The sequence below is a fragment of the Esox lucius genome, chromosome 12 (assembly GCF_011004845.1).
Source record: "Esox lucius isolate fEsoLuc1 chromosome 12, fEsoLuc1.pri, whole genome shotgun sequence".
NCBI classification, from domain to species: Eukaryota; Metazoa; Chordata; class Actinopteri; order Esociformes; family Esocidae; genus Esox; species Esox lucius.
Genome location: NC_047580.1, coordinates 2,482,181 through 2,509,922, shown reverse-complemented (window position 1 = coordinate 2,509,922; position 27,742 = coordinate 2,482,181). Strand labels below are relative to the sequence as shown.

The 27,742-nt window shown below is 37.7% G+C and overlaps 1 protein-coding gene across 1 annotated transcript in view; it reads left to right on the top strand.

The window, feature by feature from the left end:
* Positions 1-23,870, top strand: part of rpf1 (ribosome production factor 1 homolog) — a 37,817-nt gene extending 13,947 nt beyond the window's left edge. The window contains exons 3-10 of the mRNA XM_013132681.4: positions 1,458-1,538; positions 1,629-1,724; positions 12,035-12,188; positions 12,464-12,546; positions 15,404-15,585; positions 15,733-15,859; positions 22,336-22,412; positions 23,314-23,870. Coding sequence (XP_012988135.1) covers positions 1,458-1,538; positions 1,629-1,724; positions 12,035-12,188; positions 12,464-12,546; positions 15,404-15,585; positions 15,733-15,859; positions 22,336-22,377 — 765 coding nt within the window. The 3' untranslated portion in view covers positions 22,378-22,412; positions 23,314-23,870. The remainder of the gene's footprint in view (positions 1-1,457; positions 1,539-1,628; positions 1,725-12,034; positions 12,189-12,463; positions 12,547-15,403; positions 15,586-15,732; positions 15,860-22,335; positions 22,413-23,313) is intronic.
* The last annotated feature ends 3,872 nt before the right edge of the window (positions 23,871-27,742 follow it).

The following is a 27,742-nucleotide window of genomic DNA, read 5'->3' as shown; positions in this document are numbered from 1 at the left end:
AGTCTGTATGACAATACACATACAGACACGAATGTTCCCTTGCAGAAAATGTTTCTGCGCTTACCCTATTCTGTGCCGTCTATCTCAGCAAATGCTATCATGTTTGTTTTCGTGGAAAGCTCAGGTTCTTTGAGTTGAAAATGATATACAGCAAATCTATGGTATAAGCCAATATTCTGGTGATATAATATTTACATAATGTGTACATACCATTCATTACTATACTATAAATACAATTGTATTGTTTTCTTTAAATTCAGTTTGGGCCAGTGAAAATTAGGGATGCCCACAGTATTGAAGTACTTAATTATTCAGTTTTGGCCCCAATTTTACATATATTTCTTGGTTTAAATAAATAGAACAGAATATTTTTCCTAAGTACTATTAAAATTCCTATCTCGGTTATTTCTTTTACATATGATGATATACCATGGCATTTATACATTGAAATGTTTTTGTTTTTATGACATTTTGACACGTTTATGTTTGTCAATCAAAGCAGTAGTATTGTGGTGGCTCAGTCAGTCAATCAGAATGACGCAATATATATAGTGCCTAGCCTAGTGTTATACTGCCTAGCAGTAAGAATTAAGGCTCTCCCAGACCTGTTAGTTTTTCTTTAAGAAGCCCTCCTGTTCTCCACTCATTAGTATTAACTGGACCTGTTTGAACTCGTTACCTGTATAAAAGACACCTGTCCACCCACTCAATCAAACAGACTCCTACCTCTCCACAATGGCCAAGACCAGAGAGTTGTGTAAGGACATCAGGGATAAAATTGTAGACCTGCAAAAGGCTGGGATGGGCTACAGGGCAATAGGCAAGCAGCTTGGTGTTGGCACAATTATTAGAAAATGGAAGAAGTTCAAGATGACTGTCAATCTCCCTCGGTCTGGGGCTCCATGCAAGATCTCACCTCGTGGGGCATCAATGATCATGAGGAAGGTGAGGGATCTGCCCAGAACTACACGGCAGGACCTGGTCAATGACCTGAAGAGAGCTGGGACCACAGTCTCAAAGAAAACCATTAGTAACACATTATGCCATCATGGATTAAAATCAGTGTGTGCAAACCTGGTCAAGTACTACAGGAAATGTATGATCTCTGTAATTGCAAACAAAAGTTTCTGTACCAAATATTAAATTCTGCTTTTCTGATGTATCAAATACTTATGTCATGCAATAAAATGCAAAATCCTTACCTAAAAATCATACAATGTGATTTTCTGGATTTTTGTGAAATGAGTTGTTTATAGTTCTGACTGCATTTTTTTATGATGATACTATTGTACTGTTTGTTTTAGCTGGAACTCAATACTAGCTTGATTAACCCCTGGTTAGATCACTGTTTGAGCAGAAGAATGGCTATAGTGCACCCTTTCTGACAGAATGTGATTTCAATAATGCTGGCCAATTTTACTGATGCAAAAATGAATTTACATTTCTTTTCGTTGAAGGCTCCACCAAAGAATGTTCCAAAAACGATAGAGAACCAGAGGATATACGACGAAACAACAGTGAACCCTGAAGATGAAGAGGTACAAATGATTTCTGCCGAGTTGTCATGTCATAGTCTTAACAGTACAGTGTTTTAATGGAACAGGTTACTCAGATAATCTTCATTGCAGGTTGCCTTTGATGAGGGAACTGATGAGTTTTCGGCCTATTTTAACCGGCTGACCCACCCCAAAGTCCTCATCACTACATCGGACAGACCTAGAGGGGTGAGTGGACTGTGTTAGCACCTGTAGGCGGAGGTTGCGTTGTGGGGAGCATTAGGGGGGGGATTTTCTGTGTCGCTGTAATTAAACACATTTTTCTTTTGCTACTGTAGCAAGCCTTTTCTGCTTCCTGTCTGTAGGTATGTTGATAAATCTATATTTAATTTTAAGACTTAATTTGATAGTCTGTTATTTGACTGACTTTTAAGCCACACAGTTGCATGGCTAGCACTTATTACCCCATGTGCACACTGTCCTCTCGCTCAACTTGCAAATCGTAAAATCTCTGGTGTGCTGTCGCTGAGCCGAACCTAGCATGCACACTGCCAGCTCGGGCAGGGTGTCTTCCTAATCTATGCCAGCGACACACAGTTAACCAGTATAGGAGAAACATCCGTCTCTGTATTTAGTATTTGCATGACCCCACTGCTAATTATATATTACAACAATGCCATTTACTTCAATTTATGTTATGCATGTAGCGCGCACCCGTGATACCAACGACCTCTGAAAACCTCCATGCATCAATTTTTTTTAATTATATCTTTGCATAAATAATGGAGAAACTGGACACCGCAATTATACGTTTCTCTCATCAATTTATTTAAGCTAGCGAGTGAATTTTTAGCTAACGATTAGAAAAGGGAAGGGACTTCAAGATGCAAAGAATATCTGCCATGTCATTGGTAGTCGCTGAACTCCATCACTGCCCACTCGCTGGAAATTAGCATAAAGTTGAACATATCTCAACTCTTAGCTCTCGCTGGGAAATTTTGTCTCTGGGAGTAGCTCTGCCCGCTGTCGCCGTGATTTGCTGGCTCTCGTTGGAAATTAATGAGAGACTGCCTCTTTGTAGCTCTAGCGTGCGAACAATGTGTACGCACCTTTAGATTCAAACTTGTCTCAGTTAACTACTCTATTACCGAGCTCTTCACTGTAAAGATGCGTCAGCCAGACTCGATCACTCAAAATAATTGCTACTAAAATTAAAGCTGCAAGCAGCGTTGACGGGCTTCTGCCTTGTGCAACACTGTGCCAAGGTCGGGACAAAATGGACACATTGCCTACAATGATCTACTTCTGTACACCGTAACATGCTTGCCATACGGGGCTCGACAATAACGATGGCCTGCTGGCCCCGGGCCAGTAAAAAGTAAAGTCGGGGCTAATAAAACTAGCAAGTCACTGTCCTGATCGGGCCACTTCAAAAAAATATATAATCGCATTACAAACTCGACATCCTCCAGTTGTTTTGTGATCTGGCACCCTTGCAAATAACCACCTTGCAGTTCTTTGTGCATGCTGTTGGCCAATCAAGAGTTGAGCAGGGATGTAATCTGTGGCTGTCTGGTATTGTTTTTCAATAAAGCATTTAAAAACCTAGCGTGTGACTGGAGATGTGGGTCTTTTTACAAAGGCACTGACAACTTTTGCAAACAGTCCCTGACCAGGCATGCCAATAGCAAACCGCACCTGGTCTGCATGACAGCCAAGTGGGTGGCTGACAATCTGTCTGCAGGGCCCTTGACCCTACTGGTCAGGAATTTAAACGCAGATGCCCATTGAGTGTTTGCACGACTTATAACATCGGCATACCTAGTAACTAGGGCGGATCAGTCATTCGCCTTGTTCCTCCAGGGATGAATGCGTTTGTGTTTTGTTCAAAAGTCAAATGTTTTGTTGACTGTTCTTTTTATAATTTTTTATAGTTAGAAATGTGATGAAAGATATATAAAAAGTATTTGGTTATACTTTAATAAAAAAAAGTGTTTGGTTCTATGTTGTAACTCTGATAAATTACAATTTCTGGAAGGAGGGACAGTAAAAAAGTTTTTTGGGCCAGTAAGTTTCAGACCCGTCGGGCCAGTGGCAATAACATTTTACGTTGAGGCCTGCCATATATCACAACTCAGGATGGAACATCAAGAAGATTCTGACCAGCATTTTGGACCATTGTCCAGGTATTTTTGTCGATCTTGTCTGCTCCAAACGTCTGCTTCTACACAAGAGCTGGTATGATATCCATCAGCTTTGGTAAAGGGCATTGTGGTGCCCTTATTTAAGTCAGGAAAAGATTGCATAACATGCAAATAAAAACAGAATGCCATGATGTGCAAATCATTAATCCATATATTTAATTGAAAATGGTACAAAGACAAAAAATAAATGTAAATGAAATTGTATTGTTTTTGGAAAAATACACGCCTATTTTGATTCCAGCAACATGTTTAAAAAAAGTTGGGACAGGAACATGTTTACCACTGCGTTACATCACCCTATTTTAACAACACTCTATAAGCATTTGGGAACAGAGGAAACTAATTGCTGTAGTTTTGAAAGTGAAATGTATTCCCATTCTTGCTTGATAGAGGATTCCAGCTGCTCAACAGTTCAGGGTCTTTGTTGTGTTTTTCATTTCATGATATACCCAATTCTTTCAATGGAGGACAGGTCTGGACTGCAGGCAGGCCAGTTGAGAGCCCAAAACTTTGAATCTTTTACAAAAATTATGTGCTGCAGATGATGAGATCCCCAAACTCTTTGCAATTTCACATTGAGAAATGTTTTTCTTAATGTTGCACTATTTACCCACGCCATCTTTCACAGAGTGGTGAACCCCTCCCCATCCTCACTTCTGACAGACCCATCCTCTTTGGAATAATCTTGTAATACCCAATCATGTTATTGACCTGTTGCCAATTGATCTAATAGGTAATGGGATATTCCACCAGTTTACATTTTTTAGCATTACATAACTTTTGCAGTCTTATGTTGCCTCTGTCCCAGCTTTTTTTAAACGTGTTGCTGGCATTAAATTCAAAGTGGGCATATATTTTTCAAGGAACAATACAATGTTTGTTTCCGTGTTGTCTTTGTTCTATTTTCTATTGAATATATGGTTTAAATGATTCACACATTATTGCATTCTGATTATTATTTACATTTTTCAACATCTGACCTTTTTTTGGAAGCAGGTTAAACGGCTTCTTATTGATTCTTGCCTGTTTTTTAAGGTGTAAACATATTTAAAATCAGAATAGGAATACCTGATGCTGTTAACATGTTATAGCCTTTTTAGTGATTGATTGTATTGTATATATTGTAGGCATAACAATACACGTGAAGGATCCAGAGATGGTTCTTCAGATTTGTGGTGTTGGCCTTTTTGACCAGCACCTTTCTGATACAAATCCAGCAATTCCCCTCCTCTAAATTATTGGGCTCACCTTTCATTTAGCCTAAAACCAAAATGCTTTGGGATTACCACTAATTCAATGATCTTAACGATTGTTCTTCACAAAACGCTACTGTAAAGCAATGACAATTATATTGTGCATTGTGACCTTAGCACTCATTATTGAGTGAGGAACAGAAGGGTTAAAATTAAGAGATGACTGCAAATTGAAAGCTTTTTGTCTTTTTTGGAAAGGGAAGAAAAAGGTGCAGTGGTCTCTTCCTTTTTTCTGGAGCTGTTTGTTTGGTGTTTCTATTTGATGCTGTGAATTGTTGGTAATATCTTTTAGATGGCAATAGCAACCCTGTCGTGATAACCTGTTAGGCGTTCATGATGTCCTGCTTCTGTCGACATATTTTCAATGTCTTAATGTCTGTGACTTATGCTTACTTTATGGTGAAGTTAATTGTGCCTACCTCAAATGATTGCTTGCTCAATCTCCCCCAAAAAGAATCAGTGTTTCGTAATGTGAACTTAGATGTTGGTTCTTGTTTCTACCGATCAGTCGTATAGAAACGACCGTAACTGTGTGCTTAAGTTAGTTTACTGTCTGGTTAATCTATCAGGCTATTAGAGAAATTGTGTGGTGGCAAATGGGTTCTGCGCTCGAAGAAGGAGAGGAGTGGGAAGATTGAGAGGTCTTCAAAATAGTAGAAAACAAATATTTCTCGAAGCTGCATCAATGTGGTGTCCAGTTAAAGATGGGCTCTTTAACCCTCTGAGTACTTGGGTGTCACTACTTTTATATTTGGGCTTATAAACAATATCGATCATTGTGTATTTGGCATCAAATTATTCCAAAGTACCTCAGCTATTATAAGCATGCATGTTAATGTTCTTATAAGGTGGTGTTTTAGGGAAAAATGCACAATAAAGTAAATAATATCATAAGCGAAATCAGATTTTTTCTATATATCGTTGAATTCTGTCAATAACATACCCATGAGGAGTGATACTCACAATACAAATGTTCTGTGTAAACACAATGCACATTTGTGTAAGAAAAGGCTTCGCAATGAATGTGAACAGAAACACGTTTTTCACACCATTTTTCATTTATTAAATAAGCCCAAAAACCCTTTTGGAACTGTTCTGCCATTACACCAACACTTTTCAAACCATTTTTCTTGCACAAAAATGCATTGTATTACAATAATGTGAACAGAACAATGAAATTAGTCACCTTTTGTGCAAGCAGTCCAATATGTTTATGACAGCCATAATTATATCACTATTAATCCTTGAAATCAGACCACAAACAGCCTTGTGGAACTGTTCTGCCATTCCAAAAACACTTTTCAAACCCTTTTTCTGACACAAATATGCATTGTATCACAGTAGAAGTGAACAGAAAAATTAAATAATTCACCTTATGTGCATACAGAACAATATGATTATGAAACCCATAATTATTTTTCTATTTATTATTGAATTCAGACCACACAGCCATGTGGAACAGTTCTCCCATTCCAAATACGCAAAGCAGACTATAATGATCACATTTGTATTACATTATTTCATGATATATAGGTTATTAGATGTTAGTGACCAGACTCTTCTAGCATTAGCATTAGCCTATTGTTAGCATTCGTCCTTTGTCCGGTAACTCAGCTACCCAGCGTTTGATAACCGTAACGGACTGTCTACATTTAGTGTTTTTATGTTTTTAAATTTTATAATAATACTTATAAAACTGTTGAAAACCCATATCCTTTCTTTGTCTTTTCGACAAGTTAGTGTTATGCAAGGACACAATGCTAAAACGTTCGCTAATGCTAAGTTAGCATGCTAGCTAAGCTGACATACTGCTACAACCTCTTCTACAGTCAGATTGAGCAAATGAAGAAAACAAAACTCATGTCCCACCCAGCAACCTTATGATTTGATCAAATACACAACAGATACCTTCCCCTGATTGGGTAAAATAAACTATTCTGCATAGAAACAGCCTTCCATTGGATGCTGTCACCCAACAGCATTTGGACAGGATGACGACAACAAGGAAATGTGCCACGTAAACACAAAGGTCGTCGCGTTTTCATTGGAATCTCGTTCAAACAGCAAAGAAAACAGAATCAATCACAAACCGTTTTTTAAAATATGTAATAATACGTAATTGTTATGCAAACATGCCCCATGCGTAGTCCGTCCTCAGGGGATTAAAACAAAGTTAAATTAAAATTACAAGTTTTTCTTAATTTTTGTGCTATATAGTATGTATTTTGAGACTTCTCAGTAATCTAGAGCAGCATTCTAGAATTCTCTTAGGGTCTAAGGGGATAACCCCTTCCATATATTTAACAACCAACAGGGATGGGCTGTATTTATGAATTTAAAAATACATATTTTGAATGAATTTAAAATAAATATTTAAAATACAAAGTAGAATTTTGTAATTTGTATTTGATAATGTTGATGAAAATGGCTTCATATTATGTATCAAAATAATTTTGTAGTTTAAAAATACTGTAAAATACTTGATGACATCATAAGAATACTGTCTCTGATTGGTCCCTATGGAGATAAATTGCTTCTAAATTATTGCAAATGTGCAGATCACAATTTATAAATATATATTGCAGTGTAAACGATTTTAGTGCTAATCGTGATGGAAATTACTCTCAATTATTAAATAGTGGAGAAATTCCATAATCGGTATAATCGTAAATCGGGATGATCCTCACAACTGACTGGGAAAAGTTCCAGTCGCTGAAGTTTCCCTGACTGCTTGTTTTATTTCAAGTGGGGCGCACATCTCTTCTCACGTTGTACTACGCTACTAAACATCTGTGGTCAATGAAGTCGAATGGTCAATTGCGATAAAAATCTTAAATTCTTAAATGTTGTTATGCGTTGGAGTTGTATTGTAATGATATAAAGAATTAACTTGTTTTCCAATTCTTTTACAACAGTAATAGTCTAACCACTACACTTAGTAGCCAAAAAATAATAATTCTGATCACGTCTCCACTTTCCACTATATGCAAATACCTGTCCATTCATTACCACTTAAAATAAGCTGTTGAAACAATGATGAGCTCAAACAAACCAGTTATATCCTAGAAGAAATACAGCTACAATGCATGCAGAATTTTTCTAGATTTTCTAATTATAATTTTGTTTATTTTGTAGGCTAATTGTTAACGCTTTCCTACTGAAAGTGACAGGAGAAGACAAGTAGAATATAATTTGCGCAGGCCAAAATAACATTGACTATCTACATGATCTGCACAATACATGATGCGGACAATGTAACCCGGAGCTGTTATAATGAATTATAAGTTATTATGAAGAATCGACTCATCAAATAGGCCTATCCTTAGCTAATAAGGCACATAAAATATGCATGAAAGTTCATGCAGCCACAGGTCAGTACCGAAATTAAACCTATTTTCACCCCTGATCCTCAGAAAATATACTTGAAAATGGCTTGACAGTCACCAAAGTGTTCCTTACTACTTGTTTTATTTAACTGGTGGAGCGCCTATATCAATACATTTCGTTTTTTGATTAGATTCAAATTTGTTAATGAACAAGTACAGTACAACGAAATGCAGTTAGCAACAAGAATTGCGAATAGAAGAGGGCAGAAAGTTTACTTATAATGTATGTTACGGATGTGACATACAGATGTGCAATGAAGGCAAATGCAGTACAAATGGAAATTCTAAATGCCATTAAATATCATCTGCAATGTATTGACAGTGAAGCTGGCAACCATATACATTTAGAGTTTTACATGTTATTATTGTATTAGTTAATTATTAAAACCTTTGATATTACATTTATTGTAATGTATTTTTAAATGCACAAGAACAATATTTATATAATGGAAGAATATCCGTTTTGGAAGAATCAGCAGTTTTGAGCTATAAACCGGAGTTGTTATTGGGATTGTCATTAATCTGGATAAAATCGTAAATCGGGATAATTTTGGCCAGGATAATTGTGGCATGAAATTCTCATATCGTCCCACCCCTAGTGTAAACAGAAAATACAATTTACAAATGAATGTAACATCCTCAAACAAATGTCTCATGACCTGCAAATACAAAATACAATCCACAAATATATTTCACTACCCATTAATAAACTCCTTTCTACTTGTACCTTAAAGCAAGGATTTTAATATATGAAAAAATAAATGTGATTATCCCTCAAACATTTGAACAGAAAATTCACTATTTTCGTATCACATTATATTTGTGGATTGGTTGGTTCCTATTTGTTTGTAACATTTTGACTCAAGTTCTGCAATGTTTTATACTACATAAAAATCTACAATTGTACAAATTGTACAACCAAATACATCATGATCTGTAAATAGGAAACACAGTCCACAAATGTAATTCAGAATCTTCAAACAAACACATTTAAAATTCACAAACAAATCCGCAATCAGGTGAACAGATATTTGGGAGTGATATTTGAGTTTCTGGAATGTATCGTATTTGTGGATAGAAAACTGTTTGTGGATTGGTTCCTGTTTGTTTACATCATTTTGATACAAACATTCTGCATTAGATTTGCAAAAATACTTTGTACTTGCAATCCAATGAGGCTAATAGGGTTGTCCTTCGCTAGCTTTCTTTACACCATCTTGGCCTGTGTTCCAGCCAATCAGGCACTTGCCTTAAGTCTTACGTTAGGTCTTGGTTCGAGAGCTACGAAGTGTGATCTTTCTTGAAGTCCTGGTGAAAACAGCAACTATGGAGAAAACTGGTAAGCTGTTTATAAAAACGTTATTGGAAGATTTGGCTTGATATCTACTGTAGCCAACTGTACGCTTGACTCAGATAATTGTTTTTATCTCTGACTAAAATTTAGCGTTGTATAGCTACGCTACTAGCTAGTTAACCGGGTATATGCTTCATTACTAGAGTAGCGACACTAGTTACACATGTCACTCTCTCAGCCGGATTTATTCATCCACGTCAAAGTCATATGTTAGCTAGCCAGCTAATCAGCCAGCCATCCTATTTTGTGATAGTTTCACTTGTAGCTCTCGCATAGTCATTTCATTGTTTCTTTCTTTGCCTAGATAATAACGATAATTGCTCCTGGTTCAGCTCTACATTGCACAACTACTTAAACCGATGTTCAGACAGCATGGAATGATGTCCTGACGCCTCAGCATTCTTGTTGTCACTCTAGCATCTACCGTGTGTTCAGTCTTCAAGTAAATACAACAAAATGCAGGCATATGCAATGTGCATGTATCCATCTTAAATAAAGGTCCCAGCTTAATTTGGACCACCACATGACCTAGCTGATTTTGATGTATTTATATACCATACGGATTGTAGAGGACTTGTGTGGTTACGTTGTTTAAAATACAACCTAATGATATTTACAGTGTACATGGTTTAGTCTAGTAGGCTATATTCCTAGGAAGCTAGTTGGTACTAGTAAGCCTATTACTGATTAATAAACTGTTAAAACAGCCTGTGGCAAAAGCAGTAGTTCATAGACGCTATTTGTAGTGTAGGTAAACTTAATAAGAAACATTAACCGGTTTAACACAATACTTAATGTTGTCTAGCGACTAGTAAAATGTGTAGCGCCTTGGCGTAATGTTTAAAGACTCGTGGGAGACCTGAGTTTGATTCCAGTGAGGACGACGATATTTAATCATTTAAATTGCAGGCCGCAATAAAACTATTTACGGCTATTGTTGAAGTGTACCTATGATAAAAATTACAGACCTCTATATGCTTTGTAAGTAGGAAAACCTGCAAAATCAGCTGTGTATCAAATACTTGTTCTCCCTACTGTATTTATGCAGATGGACAATTCAATTAGAGTTATTGTTGAAATTGAAGTTAAGTTTAATAGGTTTCATGAAATTTTCACTGTACAAAACATCCAAGATGGCTGACATGATAGAGTTTTGATGCAGTGTTGCACCTCCTGGAGAATGAGGCAAGTAGACAGATTCATGCATTGTAGGTCACTCGGGGTCGAAATGGCATCATTGTGAAAAAAATGAATTTGGGCGTGGCCTGTGGCGCCTCTTGTGGAGGAATCGGGTCAGGTGTCTGTGGGGATAGTATACCTGGTATGTGTTTTCATTATGCCATATTGACGTGTATGCATCCATAAGTTTTAGACTGGTCAGTCATTTTGTCTGGCATCTTGTAATATATTCCTTAGCCTTTACCACCTGTTCCCCAGATGAGTGACTTGAAAAAGCTCTTGCCAGTCAGTGAAGTGTTCCTGACTACTTGTTTTATTTTACCAGTGGGGCGCATATCTCACTAAATGTCACTAAACATCATCTGCAATGTATTGTCATTGAAGCTGATACCATATAAATTTAGAGATGTACATGTCCTAGTATTAATGCAATAAACTTCCTTGATATAATTTTTTAAATGGCTTTTTAAATGCACATACACAAAATTTAATGTAATGGAAGACTATCCAATCAGCGGTTTTTAGCTAGAAACCAGAATTATTATTGGGATTGTTATTAATCGGGAAAATCGGGATAATTTTGACCAGGATAATCGTGGCATGAAATGCTCATATCGTTCCATCCCTAGTGTACATATAATCCTATGGTATAATCATATAATTTGAAGCAAGATTGATGTTTTTTTCCCTATATGTAAACATAAATGTTTTAAGGTTAAAATAATCAAATCTAAATCCAATGGCAGTCTTGTCCTAGAGCCTTCTCAAACAAAACCTCTGTAGCACACAGTTCCACACTTGTCTGCCAGGTGTGGTATGTGTGCATTCTTTAACATGCTGAACTTAGGAATCTTCAGTAAATGCATTTTCCTCTAGTGGATATTGTCTCTGGTTCTGAAAAATAGGCTAATCCAGAGTTTGCTGTTAAATGGGCACACTGCTGGTTTGCTGATTAAACAACAGTTTTCACTTCCCATAGTTAGGCTACATAAGGTGTTATTTAGCAACATTGGAAGAAACTTTATGGGAGTTGAATCTGGGAAGGTCTGTAAATGTTTATGTATTGATTTATGGTTGTTTTGTCTTCATTTTTGTTATTTTGTCAAACATTTGCTAAATGGTTTAATTTAAACCCTTTTTGCCTTGTGCTTTTCTCTTTTAGAGGACTGTGAGGTTCTGCAGGCAACTAGCAACGGTCATACCGGATGCACATGTGTACTACAGAAAAGGCTTGGCACTAAAAAAGATTATTCCTCAGTGTGTAGCTAGAGGTTTCACATACCTCATGGTCATCAATGAAGATCGTAAGGTGCCCAGTATCCTTTTGGTAAAATAACTGATTGAATTAGTGAGTACATTTCACATCGCATATTATAAAACTGACACATCATGAAGCTATTAATTTATGATACTCTTGTGTCATTGTTTGTTCTAACTTATGGCAAAGATCTGGATTCACTATGACATACAAATAATGTCCCACAGTTAAGTCCTGTTTTAGTTTGACTATTGATTTTGGTGTGGTGAGTTCTGTTGTGGTGAATGAAGTCCCATCTAGATGTCTTGTTCTTTCCTTCACCCTGACTGTAAGATGGCATGGTTCTCTGCCACCTTCCCGACGGGCCTACTGCACACTTCAAAGTCAGCAGCGTACGACTGCGCAAGGAGATGAAGGCAAGATATTTTTACAATGATATCTGATTATAATGTTTTGTGCTATTTCAATAAATAGTTAAGTCATTTTGAAGTTAATTGTATTGTAATAATATAATTTTTCTAGAACAGTTAGTTAATTTGGGTGCTAGCAGGTTTATTTGTAGTAATTGTCAAAAGTCTACCCAGCTACCTTTTTTTACAAAGGCAGCTTTTTTTTATATGAAGGTTGGAATCAAGACAAATCTTCATGCCTTTTTTTCAACTTGAGTACGATCTTATAATTACAGTATTTAGGTGACGAACAACTTCACTATTTCTCTGAAATACGGTACAAATATAAAAAACTGTCAACACCTCGGGTGGATAACTGTGCAACCTTTATAATGGGGGTTTTAACTGTTCAATCACATTCCAAATCTTTAGCGGTTGTAAGGATTGCGATACCGTCCGCAGTTATTGTTTACCATTAACTTTATTGGCGGTTTACTTGTCCTGAGCTTGACTCATGTGTTTTATACAGTAGCCTAACATAGCAGTTACAATAATAATACATTATATTTATATAGCACTTTTCAGGGACACAAAGACGCTGTACAAAAGTGACATGGAACAGGAAACAAACAGAAACAAAAGAAATACTATGAGAAAACAACAAAGATGGAGAGTGTGGGATTTGCAAAGGCTATGGGTAGACGATTTTGAACAGATGAGTCTTGAGGTGTTGCTGGAAGATGGGCATAGTCTCAGAGTCACGGATTGGTTTTGGGAGAGAGTTCCAGAGACAAGGAGCAACCCTTGAGAATGCCCTATCACCATAGCCTTTGAGCTTGGACTTGGGCATTATGAGGTGTCCTGCAGTACTGGAATGGAGTGTGTGTGTTGGTTGATATGGAAGAAAAGATCAGAGAGGTAGGCAGGGGCGATATTGTTTAGGGCTTTATATGTCAATAGGAGGATCTTGTAGTTGATGCGTTGGGAGATAGGAAGCGATATGGATAGGGGTGATATGTTGCTGGGACTTTGTGTTAGTGAGTAGTCTGGCTGCAGAGTTTTTTTTTAACCATTTGGGGCTAATGTAGGGATGTAGTTTTGATGCCGTTGAGTAGGTAGTGGCAGTAGTCAAGACGGGAGGTAATGAATGCATGTATTAGGGTTTCAGCAGCAGGACGGGAGAGGGAAGGCGATGTTGTTTGGTGATGTTTGGCGATGTTGCAAAGAATGAAGACTGTTTGACGTGCTGATCAAAGGAGAGTGTAGAGTCCAGAATGACGCCAACGTTACGTGCGTGGGGGGGATGGAGAAACAACAGTATCATCGATGCTGAGATTGAAGGTGCCAGTTTTGGTGAGTGTGGATTTGGTTCCAATGAGTAGAAGTTCTGGTTTGTCACTATTTAGTTTGAGGAAGTTGTCCTTCATCCATGCTTTTATTGCAGTCAGACAGGATTCATTATGGGTCAGAGGGGGCTTTGTGAGAGACTTGGTGGCTAGATATATTTGTGTATCATCAACATAGCAGTGGAAATTTAGGTTCAAGTGGCGGAGGATTTGACCAAGGGGAAGGATGTAGATGATGAGTTGGGGACCAAGTACTGAGCCCTGGGAGACACCTTGAGTGTGTGTAGCTGAGTCAGAGTTTAAGCCTTTGAGTGCGATGAATTGGGTTTGGTTAGTGAGAAAGGAATAGAGCCAGGCAACTCAACACCCAGCCCCTCAAGCCTGTTGAGCAGAATCTGGTGGTTAACGGTGTCAAAGGCAGCACTCAGATCGAGGAGAATCCGGATGTTGAGGGAACCGGTATCAGCAGAGAGGAGGTCATTGACCACTTTGAGGAGTGCAGTTTCTGTACTATGGATTGGCCGGAAACCAGACTGAAGAGGCTCAGATTATAGTTTAGGGGGTAGGCTTGGAGCTGTGAGGCAACAATTCTTTCAGCAGTTTTTGCCAGGAAGTGTGGGCTAGAGATGGGGCGGAAATTGTTAAGGATGGTGTTGTCTAGTCCAGGTTTCTTTAGGGGGTGACAGCAGCAGCTTTGTAGCAGGAGGGGACAATACCATTGGTAAGGGACAGGTTGACTATGCTTGTGATGTGTGGACAGAGAGCAGGTATGGAGGCTTTAAGCAGGACTGTGGGAAGAGGATCGAGACAGCAGGTAGTTATTGTGCGTCGTGCCTTAATCAAGAGAACAATGGTACGAGATGGTAGAACTAAGGAGATTGCTGGTCTATGATCCCAATTTAGATTTACATGGGTAACATGTAGATACTGCCTGTTAATGTGGTAAGTTAGGGGCTGAAAGTTTGCGAGTGAAGCACGGTGTAATTTACAGTAAAAGACAGTATGTCTTACATAATGCACTGCTTTTTAAACAAATGTGTATTAAGGGCACAATTGGAACACATTTTAAAATTGCAATTAATCGTGATTAACTACAGAAGATTATGCGACCCGTCATGATTGTTTGACTGCACTAATTAAGATACTTACTTAGTATATGCAACATAATTATTTCTTTATAGCAATGACATTTGCAATAAAAAGGCCAAAGCCAAATCTCTAGGATGATCGAAAGATGCACTTGAGCTCAATTTCAGAGTGTCATAGCAAAGGGCCTAAATACTTATATAAATATAATATTTTTGTTTATTTTTTATACATTTCCAAAAACCTTTGAAAGCCTTTTTTCAAGCCTATTTTGTCATTATGCTGTAATGTGTGTAGATTGAAGAAGTCAATTTAATCAATCGTAGAATAAGGCTGTAACATAAAATGTGGGAAAGTGAACTGGTTTGAATGCGCTGTGTGTATTTGGGCTTACATGATTTGTATTGATTTGATTCAGACCCTTTTTTCTTATCTTCATCAACATTTTACAGAGGCGAGGGAAGGACCCAACAGAACATTCCCCAGAGGTGATCCTCAATAATTTCACCACTAGACTGGGACACAGCATTGGACGCCTGTTTGCTGCTCTTTTCCCTCATGACCCCCAGTTTGTGGGACGCCAAGTAGCCACTTTCCACAATCAACGAGACTTCATCTTTTTCCGATTCCACAGGTTCTTCATTACAATGGCCAGAAATTATTAGCACAAAGATATTACTTCTGAACGTTTTGTATTGTCAGGTCTCCTGTTGTAATCTGACCTTAATGATTTGGTTCTAGTGCTGTCTGTAACGTGTCACTGACATTGTGCTCTTTCAAGGTACATCTTTAAGAATGAGCAAAGAGTGGGCATTCAAGAGCTTGGACCACGCTTCACTCTGAAACTTCGATCGTTACAGAAGGGAACCTTTGACTCTAAGTTTGGGGAATACGAGTGGATTCTTAAGGTGAATTCCTGTGACTTATATGATTGTTGAACAGTGGAAATGACTGCTCATTTACCATCAGCGGTATTAGCTAAAGCAGTGCAGAGCCATAACTAAATTACAATTACATTCTAGTCAATTAATAGATTCTGTTATCCAGAGCGACTTGCCGGAAGTTCATACATTTTAAGAAAGCTAATTGAAAACAGCCATACGGCATTGAATTGAGTGCATTTCAATCAATTACAGTTTTTACAATGGGTTAAACACATTTCTAGTCACTCTTTCAAATCACATTTAGCACATTAGCTGTCTATGTGAACTATACTTTGGATTTACATTTGTCATTGCTTAAGAAAACAAAATGCATTAAATTGTCACACCTTTATGCATTTTGCTCATTTATATACTCTTATTCTTACTGTTACAAAAGTTAAAAACATACAAATTATTCCTGCATGCAGCAATTAAGGGGTCCAAGCTATAAGAATGCCATATAGGGTAGGCCTTATAGGTCTGATAGGTTATCTGTTTGTGTTCAGGAGTAATTAATGTTTAAAGTGATTTTCTGGGGTACCTGGTGGGTAGTATTTACAGATGCTATTTGTGAAGTTTCATGGAAATAGGACAAATGGCCTAGTTTTGCTTTAGTATTGTTAGATTCTGTCCATTTGTGATCCATGAACAAAATGAATGCAACCGGAAGTCAGGGGAGAGCCTTTATTCAGCATGAGGTTTACAATGATAACCTTCCATAGTTCTTTCATTTTTCTCTCCAAATGATTACAATATAAACACAGTCATTTATACCAGGACACACAGGAGGTGGTCAGCCAACCATTACACAGACTATTATAAGAAATAGTTTGTCCTACAAAATACCCTTGTATGGCGTATTCCAACCTATGACCCAAGGGCCTATGACAGTCACATACACAGTTCAATTGCAGGTGGTATGGTTTGGGACCCATCAGTAATGGGGCATCACATCACGTCCTTCGTACAGAGATAGTTAGTACTCTCATACATTGTGTCAGGCTTAATTCAGTTACTTTTCATGCTCAATATCTCTCAGTATAGTTTTGATCTATTCAAAATACAGGGAAGAGGCGATTTTGTTTCACTCAGTGTAGAAGCACATTTTGAGAGAGGTGTGTTGACTTTAACTCTAAGGAGCACGTAAATATCGCTATTTGAATATCTCAAGTTTGACAATACTCTGTAGTGCCCCTCAATGGCTGCTCTTGCTCACATTTTTACTGCAAGTTGGGGGCCTGTACAACCTTATACTAATCATGTTTGATGGGATTCAAGCATTTCTAAAGCCTTTGATTCAAAGCTTGAACTTCATTGGCCTATTGCTGTTACATGGTTTGGCCTACTGATTCATTATTCATTGGAGTGCAATCTGCTTGCACTCAGGCCGCTCACCAAGTTTGGTTGTTTGCATTCAGGAGAATAGTACCAAACACTGCATGCTTCCTCTGCTCCTCATTGCAACCATGGAAGGCAAAGAATTGTTGCTGTCCCTATCCAAACTCTTCCTGGTTGTGTTGCAGATCAAGACAATACCTAACAATTCCAGCTGCCACTGTGGATGTAAAAAGGGCTTTATAAATACATTTGATTGATTGGTAGAGGCATGGGCCTATGGACACCGAACTAGCTGTGCATAAGTTTGGGATAGCCCTCTATCAGCCTCCCAAGTTAAAAACAAGGGTTCCGCGGGTTCCACAGCTTGGACCCCTAAAACGACTAATAATTACAATAGTGTGCCACAGCTTCGCTGCTTGGACCCCTAAAAAGAATAATAATAACAATAGGGTGCTGCAGCTTCGCTGTTTGGACCCCTAATAATAAAAAATGTACAATTACAATTGGGTTTTGCAGCTTTGCTTCTTGGACCCCTTATAATAAAATAATCAAGTTTCAACTTGAAACTATTGTAATTGTAAGTTTCAAGGTTTGTCAAATGACCCGACCAACACACCGTCAATCCTACACAATGAAATTATTTTGGCATGGCCCCCAACAGCTACGTAGTGAGGGTTAAGAAGAGTATATAAGCAAAATATAGCTAAATAGAAAAGAAAGCAACAATATACATAACACTGTAGACTACCACCAGTTTAAAAAACAGTGTACTATAAACTAGCAGCAGTCTGTAGTATTATTGAACATTTCGATATGGCAAGTATGGCAGTAATATACATTAGTGTGAACTAGAAGCAATTGGTGGAGTTATTGAATATTATTGATCCACATGAGTGCGATAAGCTTATGAACGCTTTCATAGCACACTACAACTACATAGTGAGAATTAAGAAATCATTTACACACAGCAAAAAAATATAGCAAGTTTATAAAAATGCATGGAGACATCTGCAGAATATTTCCAGGAATGGATCAGGCATGCAAAAACAATTTCCCAGGTGTATTGCATGAGAAAACAATGGGTCCTTTGAATGATTGGCCAAGTGCCAAATACAGAGTTTACTAGTATTGTTATACATCTGTATACCTTGCTAGACATGCAGTGTATTTGTGTAGCAGTGATTCCGTTGTGTTCATTTTACCGTGGCGCCCCGCCACGTAAAGAAGAAAAATCAATAATCAAAACCTTTTGTCGTTTTTGTTATTTGTCAGGGTACAACGTCTTAAGGTTATTTAGCTTGTTGTGCTTTTTGCCGGCCGGTGTAAGTGGAGCTGGCCAATTAGAGTGAATGTCTCTTAGTGAGTGACTAACTCTTCTTGAATAGTGTATTGGTTAGAGAAGCGGACCTGCATTTGTCACTTTTAATGGTGGGTCCGCTGATTTTGGCTTGCCTTGTTCCTTTTCTGGTTTCTGCTTGTGATTTGAGGATCACAGATTGCACTGTCACAGTAATCGGACCCACTAATACACTCTGCAGATGAGCTGTACCAGAGGCACAGACGTCCTCAGCCATTGGCTAATTAATGTCGTTATCTAAACATAACAAGCATACATTTCAAAAATTATTTTGCAAGTCGGTGCTACTTTCTGATGTTCCATGTTGTGGGGATTTATCCAATGTGTGGTTATGTCTAGAAAACTTTTAATATGCGCAGTCCCAATGTCTGCTGTGGTAGATGCATGTTCTCTGTCCTCTAATGTCTTTTTGAGCTCAACATACGTTTTAGCATATTCTTTGTCCAGGTAGCTGTCACTGGTATTCACTGGCAATCAGTCTGTTTAGTTCTGCCTGGCTTACAGACTGTGAACACTTCTGTTAAAAATCAAGCCTTGGCTGATTTGATGATTTGAGTGGCTGCGACTCCTTAGTCAGTGGCGCTAGCTCTGGGTTCTTTTGCGATTCGCTATGTAGAAGCATGTTGTTTTAGTAGGCCCCTGTAAAGATTACAATTTCTATTCGTTTTCTATTCTCTATTCTGCTGTTAGAAATCGGCCGTTTCGTATAGTGGTTGTAGTAAATATCGCAATGCTCAGATTCCACACTGTGGATACAATTCTCACATCTACACATGGACTACAAGTAACCAATATATTGGGGAAGGGGAAAAATAATGTCCATATTTTGGGCTAGTCTAAAATGCTGATTGATTGATTCATTCATTGCGCCACCTTAAGGTCAGGTTAAGTTCATAAACAGGAAATTGGGGGAATATGCTTGCAATTTACATGCAAAACAAAAGAAAATGTCACTAATTGTAACTGTTATACATTTTGAAAAAGTAATTAGTTACATTCCTAGTTACCACCAAAAGTAGTGGCGTTACAGTAACGTGTTATTTCTGACGCTGGTGTTCATGTCATCGGCATAATTTTAGATTGAGTAATGTAAGCTTAGACTGAAGTTAGTTAACCACGTTTGAGTTGGCTAACGTTACTAGCTAGCTAACGTTGTTAGGATTTGTTGCTAATGGTAGTAATTTTTTGGTGATTCTGTTAGCTGTTCTTTTTGATTAAATATCCATTGTAATGGAGCATTCCACTAAATATTTGTCTATATTAGCGTGTATTTTCATTTTCTGAGCCCATATAGTGTAATTTAAATAACAAAGTGATCATCCCCTCATGGAAGTCATTAGCCTCTGACCAACTTTTGTACCTCTAAATGGCAGCTACAGTTATCTACAAGATTGCTGGTTAAAACCAACCATTAGATTGCTACAGTCCTTAGTAACATGCTTACCTGTAAAGTAGCTTGATTAGTCACTTTTCAGTCCGTGTATTCCTCCATCTTTACAAAGCAATGCCTATATTTTACCTTTGTCTCAAGCTTTGTCCCAATTTCCTCTGGACTGGTAGCCTTTTTTTCCTTCCTGACTGGAGCACTGATTGGTCACTGGTCAATCTGACCATGCTGTTATTCACTTATATTTTACTCGAACAATCTTCATAACTTGTCCTAAATGTCAGAAGTAAATTTCAAAGAATAGATGTTAAAACATGTACAGAAGTGTTCTTATCCATGACTTGTTATCCAAAACCTTTTTGTTCCTCCTGACTCTGACTGCAACCAACATCTGTGGTCATTTTTAGATAAAATAAAAAAAATACAGCTAACACAAGTTATTCAGTTATCAACCATATGTACAACTGAAAACAAGAGTGAGCTGACGAACGGTAAAATAAAATGTGTGTAGAAGTTACATAACACAACGGAGAGTTTGCGGGCGCTGCCATGTTTTTTCATCCAAATCAAGCAAAGACAGAGGTGATAAGATGGGTGACTAAGAGACAGGAAAGTCATTTAGATTTGTACTTTTTCCAGACAGATATGTGAATCGCCTTGTCATCTTTGGTGGCAGAGATCTTTGGTCCCAGAATCCAGTGCAACGTAAACACACATGGCTGCATATATAGACAGTAATTAGCAAAACAAGCTCAACATAACCTTCATAAAATGTTTTCACTGATCGTTCATTACAAGTAAGCAACCTGATTTGTTTATTACCATATGCGCAAGACTCAGAATTCATAATTTGTCATTTTTTGTGTAATTGTAAATAATGACGCAAATGAAGACATTAACACACAAAGCCTTGTCTGGTAGTTAGCCTATTTTTATTGATGCTCAGGAAAATAACAGATTTATTATGGTTACTCCATAATTATTCAGTATACTGTTTAACAGTATGACCGCCGTTAGTAGGTTACAAATATCATTTTTACCAGTTTAAATCCTCCATATCTGGTAAGCGACTTTGTGTTTATGGGCTGCTGTGGTTGCAGTTTGTTTCATCATAAACAATTCTGGAATAGTCTGCGCATACTGACATAATGTGCGTTAAGAACTCACACTGACGGGCCTTTAGTGCGTTTTTCGCTAATTCTGAATTGCTAAAAAACCAAAACGCCTGACTTAATGTGGCCCGATTGCAAATATGTTCTTTGGGTGGAGATGGGCTTATCTACCTCTTTTCAAGATTTAGTCTCAAACTAGGTGAGCATTAGTGATGGCCAAACGAGGCTTCATTAGCGTTATTTCAGCAGCAGGATATTATGTTGGCAGCACTCCGATATTCTTTATCACAATGAAAGCCATAATTGAAATGTATACAGCAATATAGTTAACAATAATGTCTGTAAAAAAGAACAGACATCAACAGTATTGGAACGGACATTAAACATAAAATTTACAGAATATATTGCTAACTCTATTGCCTTATATATTTCAGTGATGGCTCTTTATTTCGAAAAATTACATCAGAGTTAGCGCTGTTAGCATAATATCCTGCTGCTAGAAGAACAGTAATGAAGCCTCGTATGGCCATCACTAGTGAGCATGGTGAACTTGCAAATGTAGGAAACGGTTTTCTGGAGCTGTATGTGTCAAAACACACCCCCACACATGTTCAGGGAACTGCTAAAACCCAAATGAACTGGGACACAATAGTGTTTCACCCGTCAACTGCTGAAACACTAATAATGAACTGTTACAAAAACAATAGGGTTTCACCAGTGAACTTCTGAGACACTAATAATATTAATAATGATCTGTTACAAAAACAATAGTGTTTTACCAGTGAACCGCTGAAACACAAATTAAATGCATACTGGCAACTTTGATTTGAGGGTATTTCCAACCTTTGTAACCTCAAATCCAACCAAATGCCACAACTCATTGGATGGAATGGTCAATCTCTGACCCGAAAGGATTGTGAAAAGCATGGGTTTTGTCAAGCCTCTATTACAAGTTTTACATTTGTAAGGGCTTCCTGTACAGCTGCAAAATCAGACTGTAACCATGACACAACATACATTGGATCTTCACCTGTATGCTGATGATACAAAATCTTTAACAGACTGGCTAATGGGTTATGTCATATTGTTTATCTTAAAATAACTGGTCCTAATAATGATCCCTAAGGCTTATCTTTGTGTATCTCAAGGAAATCAGAATTCACTATCATTACCAGCTACTACATCAATAGATAAGGTAGGGGATTGTGGATGAATCACGGTAGCTCCTTTTTGGCAGGTAAACCTTAACTTGCTATTCACTTTTCAGAGGCATGAAAATGATGTCTGTAGAAGGAGATTCAACCTTTGAACAGAAGAAGCCTCGCCATTCTCTACAATATATCAGTGAGTATCATCATGTTATTCTCTTAGTTAAATGTAGGCAGGATCCACCAGTGGACATCTTCACTGGTTGTACCATCTGATCGAAGTTTTATCTGGATTGTAATGATCCTGTTCAATTCACACTGAACAAAAATGTTAATATACCACATTTCGTGTGCTCACATTGATTGTTTTTCCTCAAATGTTTTGCATAAATGTACATCCCTCTTAGTGAGTGTTTGTTGCCAACATAATCCACTTAGTTTTTTGTGAATATGTAGCCAAACCTGGACTGGGAGTGGGAACAAAATACTTTTTGTCGTGCTTGGCAATCAACGATCGAGGCAATTCATTTTGTATAGAATACTAAAAATAATAATACTTCCTAACAACTGATTACAAAAAAAAATCAGTTTATCAACCTATCCTGAAATGTTCAGAATATTTGCAGTATTACAAATTTCAAGCCTTATGTAATGAAATAACATTGCATGAAATACATTTACAAAATGCCACATTTTCCCCACAAACGTGCAACTTCTATGACACCTGGCAAATTTGATGCATTATTGTAAAATTCTAATTCCGGTAGCCTGCCTGCCTCACAGGCCACCCCTTTCGCATTTACTGTTTGTTCCAGTATCTAGCGATTTAATAATCAAGCACATATTTTAAGTATTATTTTGGTAGGGCCTACAGGGGAGAGTTGTTGTATTTTTTTCATATGGTCATGGATGAATTTTGCTGAATCCAACTTCCTCCAGGTATCACTATATATAACATACACTCCCTATGCATTTTATGGTATGATACTAAAAATGTATTATTTGCCATGGAGACTTTGGTAATAAACAGATTGGGTGCCATCTATCATAGCTGACAGCTATTAACACATCTTTTTTTCTATTACATTTTTCCCCAGGTTGGCTTGTCTGCTAATAGATTTGAGACATGGATGGACAAAGTTCTGCATCGAAACTGGACAGAGACAACAAAGACACATTGGATTAATTTAAACTGAAGAGCTCCAAGATATATGATGACATTTTTTGGTATTGCATATTTTGGTATTGCTCTGTGTTTTGCTTGCTATACTCAGAGTTTATATACAAACTTGATGTTGAAAATTGTGGTGGTTTGAACCCTAAATGGATTACAGCAGTGGTGTTACAAGACTGAAGCCAAAAATAGAGGAATCTCTATTTGATTTATGACTACACCAACCTTTATTAATGGATAAGGAAGTTGACTTTATTGACTAATCAGACTAAGTTGGAATTATGATGCTCTTATGATGTCTGACAGTGATCTGTTTGCTTATTTCCTTAAGCATATTCGTCCTCATCGCAGCTGTCCTTACCTCTTCCGTTAGTAGAATATCTTTATGCTTTACAAATTCCCCTGTAATCTGCAGCCATTGTACTGGGTCTGGAACTCTGGAGAGTTCCGAGTGGTCAATAAAGTTACGTTGGAAAAATGTGTCGATACCATTGTGAACAAAGCAGTAAAAATAATATTTTTTTAAGTTTATTTATAGTGTAAATGCAAAGATTGTTTTGAGGAATACAACATTGACAGGTTAGTGGAGATGAACCTTTCATGTTGTTTATGGTTAACAAAAGAGTTTTATGGCAATGTTTAGTAGGTCTTCTAAGTGAGGCTTGTGATGAAAGATGGAGAGGAGCAGAGCAAGGGAGGGGGGTTGTGCAAGTGGTCCCGGGGCTTTGTTACTCTGGGAGGAGAGGTTGAGCAAGGGGGGTGTTGGGTTTCATGAGATGGAGAGAGGAGCTGTTTTTGAGTCCCAAATAAATAAGAGGTAGTTTTCCTCCTGGTCTGGAGTTTAATTGTTTTTTAGTTCAAGATCTGTATAAGAATCAGTAATGGCGTTTGTGATTAGTGATACACTGGTGACAGCCCTGACTTGAAAATCACAGAATGAAGGATCTAAAGTAATACATTCCAGAAATATATGATGCGCCAAAGAAGTGTTTTCTTAATTTGTATAGAACTGAAATACCTCCCTTTAAGCTGCTAACGGATCAGCATGAAATGCCGAATCAGCTCTGATTACCCTGCTTCTAAAGTGATGTTGTACACTGTCCATAGGAACTGAATATACAAACGCAACATTAGGGGTGGAGTACCAAATTAATGACTGGGACGTATTACGCTATGTGCTGTGTCCCGAAATGAAGAAAAGTATGAGGCTACACTTGCGACACTTGTTTGAAGATTGAATGGGAAGGTGTATCAAGCTCCACAGAGAGAATGCATCACAGAATAGACATCCAGAGAAACAATTCTAATGGGGTTTGTTGAACTTTCTTCCTACACGGAGAACATAAACGATGGAAAGTACAGTAACAAGTTAAGTGCACGGATAACTGTTAACGTCTGTTGTGATCTGGAAAACAATATGTTTCGGAGGATTGATGAGCTATACAATCAAAGTCAACAATGGCAGAGAACTATGCCTTTCATATCGCAACCTCGGGAAAGACCGCTCTCCTATCTGCCTAATATGCGCAGTCCTGAGACATCGTTTATGCCTTTGCTTGATAGTATAGATGAACATGCCTGAGACGGACTGGGATGTAAGGTTCTAGTGTGAACGTCTCATGTAGCAGTCCTTAGACTTAACTGTTACGCTCACCTGACCTGCATTCCTATAGGCCTGATTCAGATGTCTTTGATTGTGAATACCGTAAAGGCTCCATTGTAACATTTAGGGGCTTGTGATCGAGGAGGACAAAAAAAGAAAACTGCAACGGTTGTCTTACAGGTCATGGAAGTCAGCGCCAGCGTCAATGCCTCTATGATTGTCCCAAGTATTATTATATTAACAATTTTGATGCCCCGGTCAAGCGTCTGTGGTTTGATCGGTTCACTCCTGCATTGGCTAGAGCCCTGAAATCCTTGGGCCTTCAAGTTGAATTACTTCAAGTCTATGGAATTTCAGAAGTTTTTCTAAACGAGCTGAAAGAGTCAACCTCCATCACAAAGACCCTGAACTAGATCACTGATTCGCTGCTGCGCGAGAGCAAATACCGACAAGGCCTGGTAAATTGTTAAAAAGAAAAATCTGAACCGTGTCTGAAGATAAAGAAAATCAGTCTCCAACTCAGGCGTCTGCAAACCCCTGTCTAAACGCTGTTTCCTGAAATCATTAAGGTTTAATTGATATAACTATTGTACTGTTTAGTTGATATAATGGGTAACTGTTTATGTAGGTTATTTGAGAGAATATCTCAGTTCTCTTTTGAGAAATGTTACAGACCTTTTGATGCAAATTATTGAAAGAAACATGATTCTTCTCTCTACACATCCAAAACTTCTGTTAATGTTGAATGTGTGTAAAGAATGGAAGAAGTCTTGGATAGTGTGCGGATGTCTCAAAAAAGGGAACAATTGAAATCGCAAGTTGTGAAGTAGATGTAGAAATATCTGTCTTTAGTTTTTTGGAGGAAAGGCAAGACTTCAGAGAGCTATTGTGCAAGAAACAGGAATTAGTATAAGTGACTGACCTGTAGCTGATTTGCTGGCCGGTCAATTTTGTGGGTGGAATTCCCAAGAAAGTTCAAACGGACTCTGGAAAGGAGTTTTATACCACTATACCTTTCATAAAACTGATGAATGAGCACAATATCATACTTTCTGCAATGGTTTCAAATTTAAAATCATCTGTTAATGAATGATATAACAGGACTTTGAAGGAAAGGATGTGGCGATATTTTACAGCTCATAACAAACGTCGATATGTTGATGTGATTCAAGACTTGGTAAAAGTTATAATAACAAACATCACAAGTAACATTCGAGAACACAGTTAGTCTTTAAAAATCTTGATGTTTTGTTTCCCCTTCGTAAAAAGAAACCCATTAAAAAAGACGATATTGTTTGTATCTCAAAGTTGCAAGGTGTTTTTGATAAGAAATATGATTAATTATTTGATTCATTATTTGCAGTTACAGAATGTGCCGCATATCCCACCTGTTTATAAGATAAGCGATTATAATGGGGAGTCTATTGAGGGCACCTTTTATGAACAAGTGCTTAAAAAAGTGAAGATAACTAATGACAGAGTATTTCATGTAGATTTTGAAAAGAAAGAAAGTAAAAGGAGAATAAATGTACAAATGTATTTGTCATGTGGAAAAACTGTCCAGAAAAGTTCAACAGCTGGGTCCTAGAGTCGGAGGTATTGGATGCAACTGGATAAACTCCCTACCAATAGGGTTGAGATGTTCATAAGTGATTTAGTAGATCATAGAAACCTCAGGTTTTTATCTGATACTGCCCAACAATGCCTCTGAAATATACCCAGACAATAAAAGTTGTAATTTCACAATAGATTCTGCGAAACCGATAAAGCTACAGGGGAGCAGGGAGGTAGGCCTCATTGAGATGATATACCCACATAGATGGACAAATATCATGAAAATGTAGTGAGTTTTTCTTCAAAATTTACTCTAAACCTCCTGTAGCTATCAGACTCAAAACCAGTTACTATAAAAACATAGAAGCAGTTGTCAATGGGATGAACCAGGCCTTAAATGAGAAGATTAAGGATGTGTTTTTAAGTTATGACAATATTCAAAAGCGAGTAAAAATTGTGAGTGATTAAAGTTAGTTAGCTATCAAGACTCAAGGCAGTATTTGGGATGCTCCCTGACAGATGGCTATATTACTATAAGAGTGCTTACCAGAGGATTATTTCTGGTGCCATATGCTAACAATGTTGCTATGGTTGCATCCCCATGCTCACCATGTCACAGGAGAACCCTGTCCCATGGTTGCTTGCAACTATATTTATTATAATTTCTTTCCTTGAAACTTCTTTAAAAAAATTAGACCAAAAATGAGACCTGACCAGATTCCTCCTCAGGTGGCGCTGAAGGCCACCCCCAAATTAATATTTCTACAATGATGCCATTTCCACCCCGATTGACCTAGAATGCTGATTCTTTGTCTACATCTCTCATTCCACAGGAGGTGCAACACTGCATCAAGAACCTATCATGTCAGCCATTTTGGATGTTTTGTATAATGAAAATTTCATGAAAACTATAAAACTATACTTCAACAAAACAATAACTCTGACTGACTTGACAATGTCTTATACAAGTATAAGGTGTTAAAAGCTAAGAGAAATTATACAAGATGGAAGACGATATGGCTGACCAGAATATTTTACCAAGTGCTTACCATGGGAATATTTCTGCTCCATATGCTTAAGTTGTTATGGCTTCTTCCCCATGCTAACCATGTCACAGGATCTCCCTGCCCCATCGTTGCTTGCAACTATATTATTATTCTCCTCCCCTTCTCGGTTTTATAACACAAACTACATG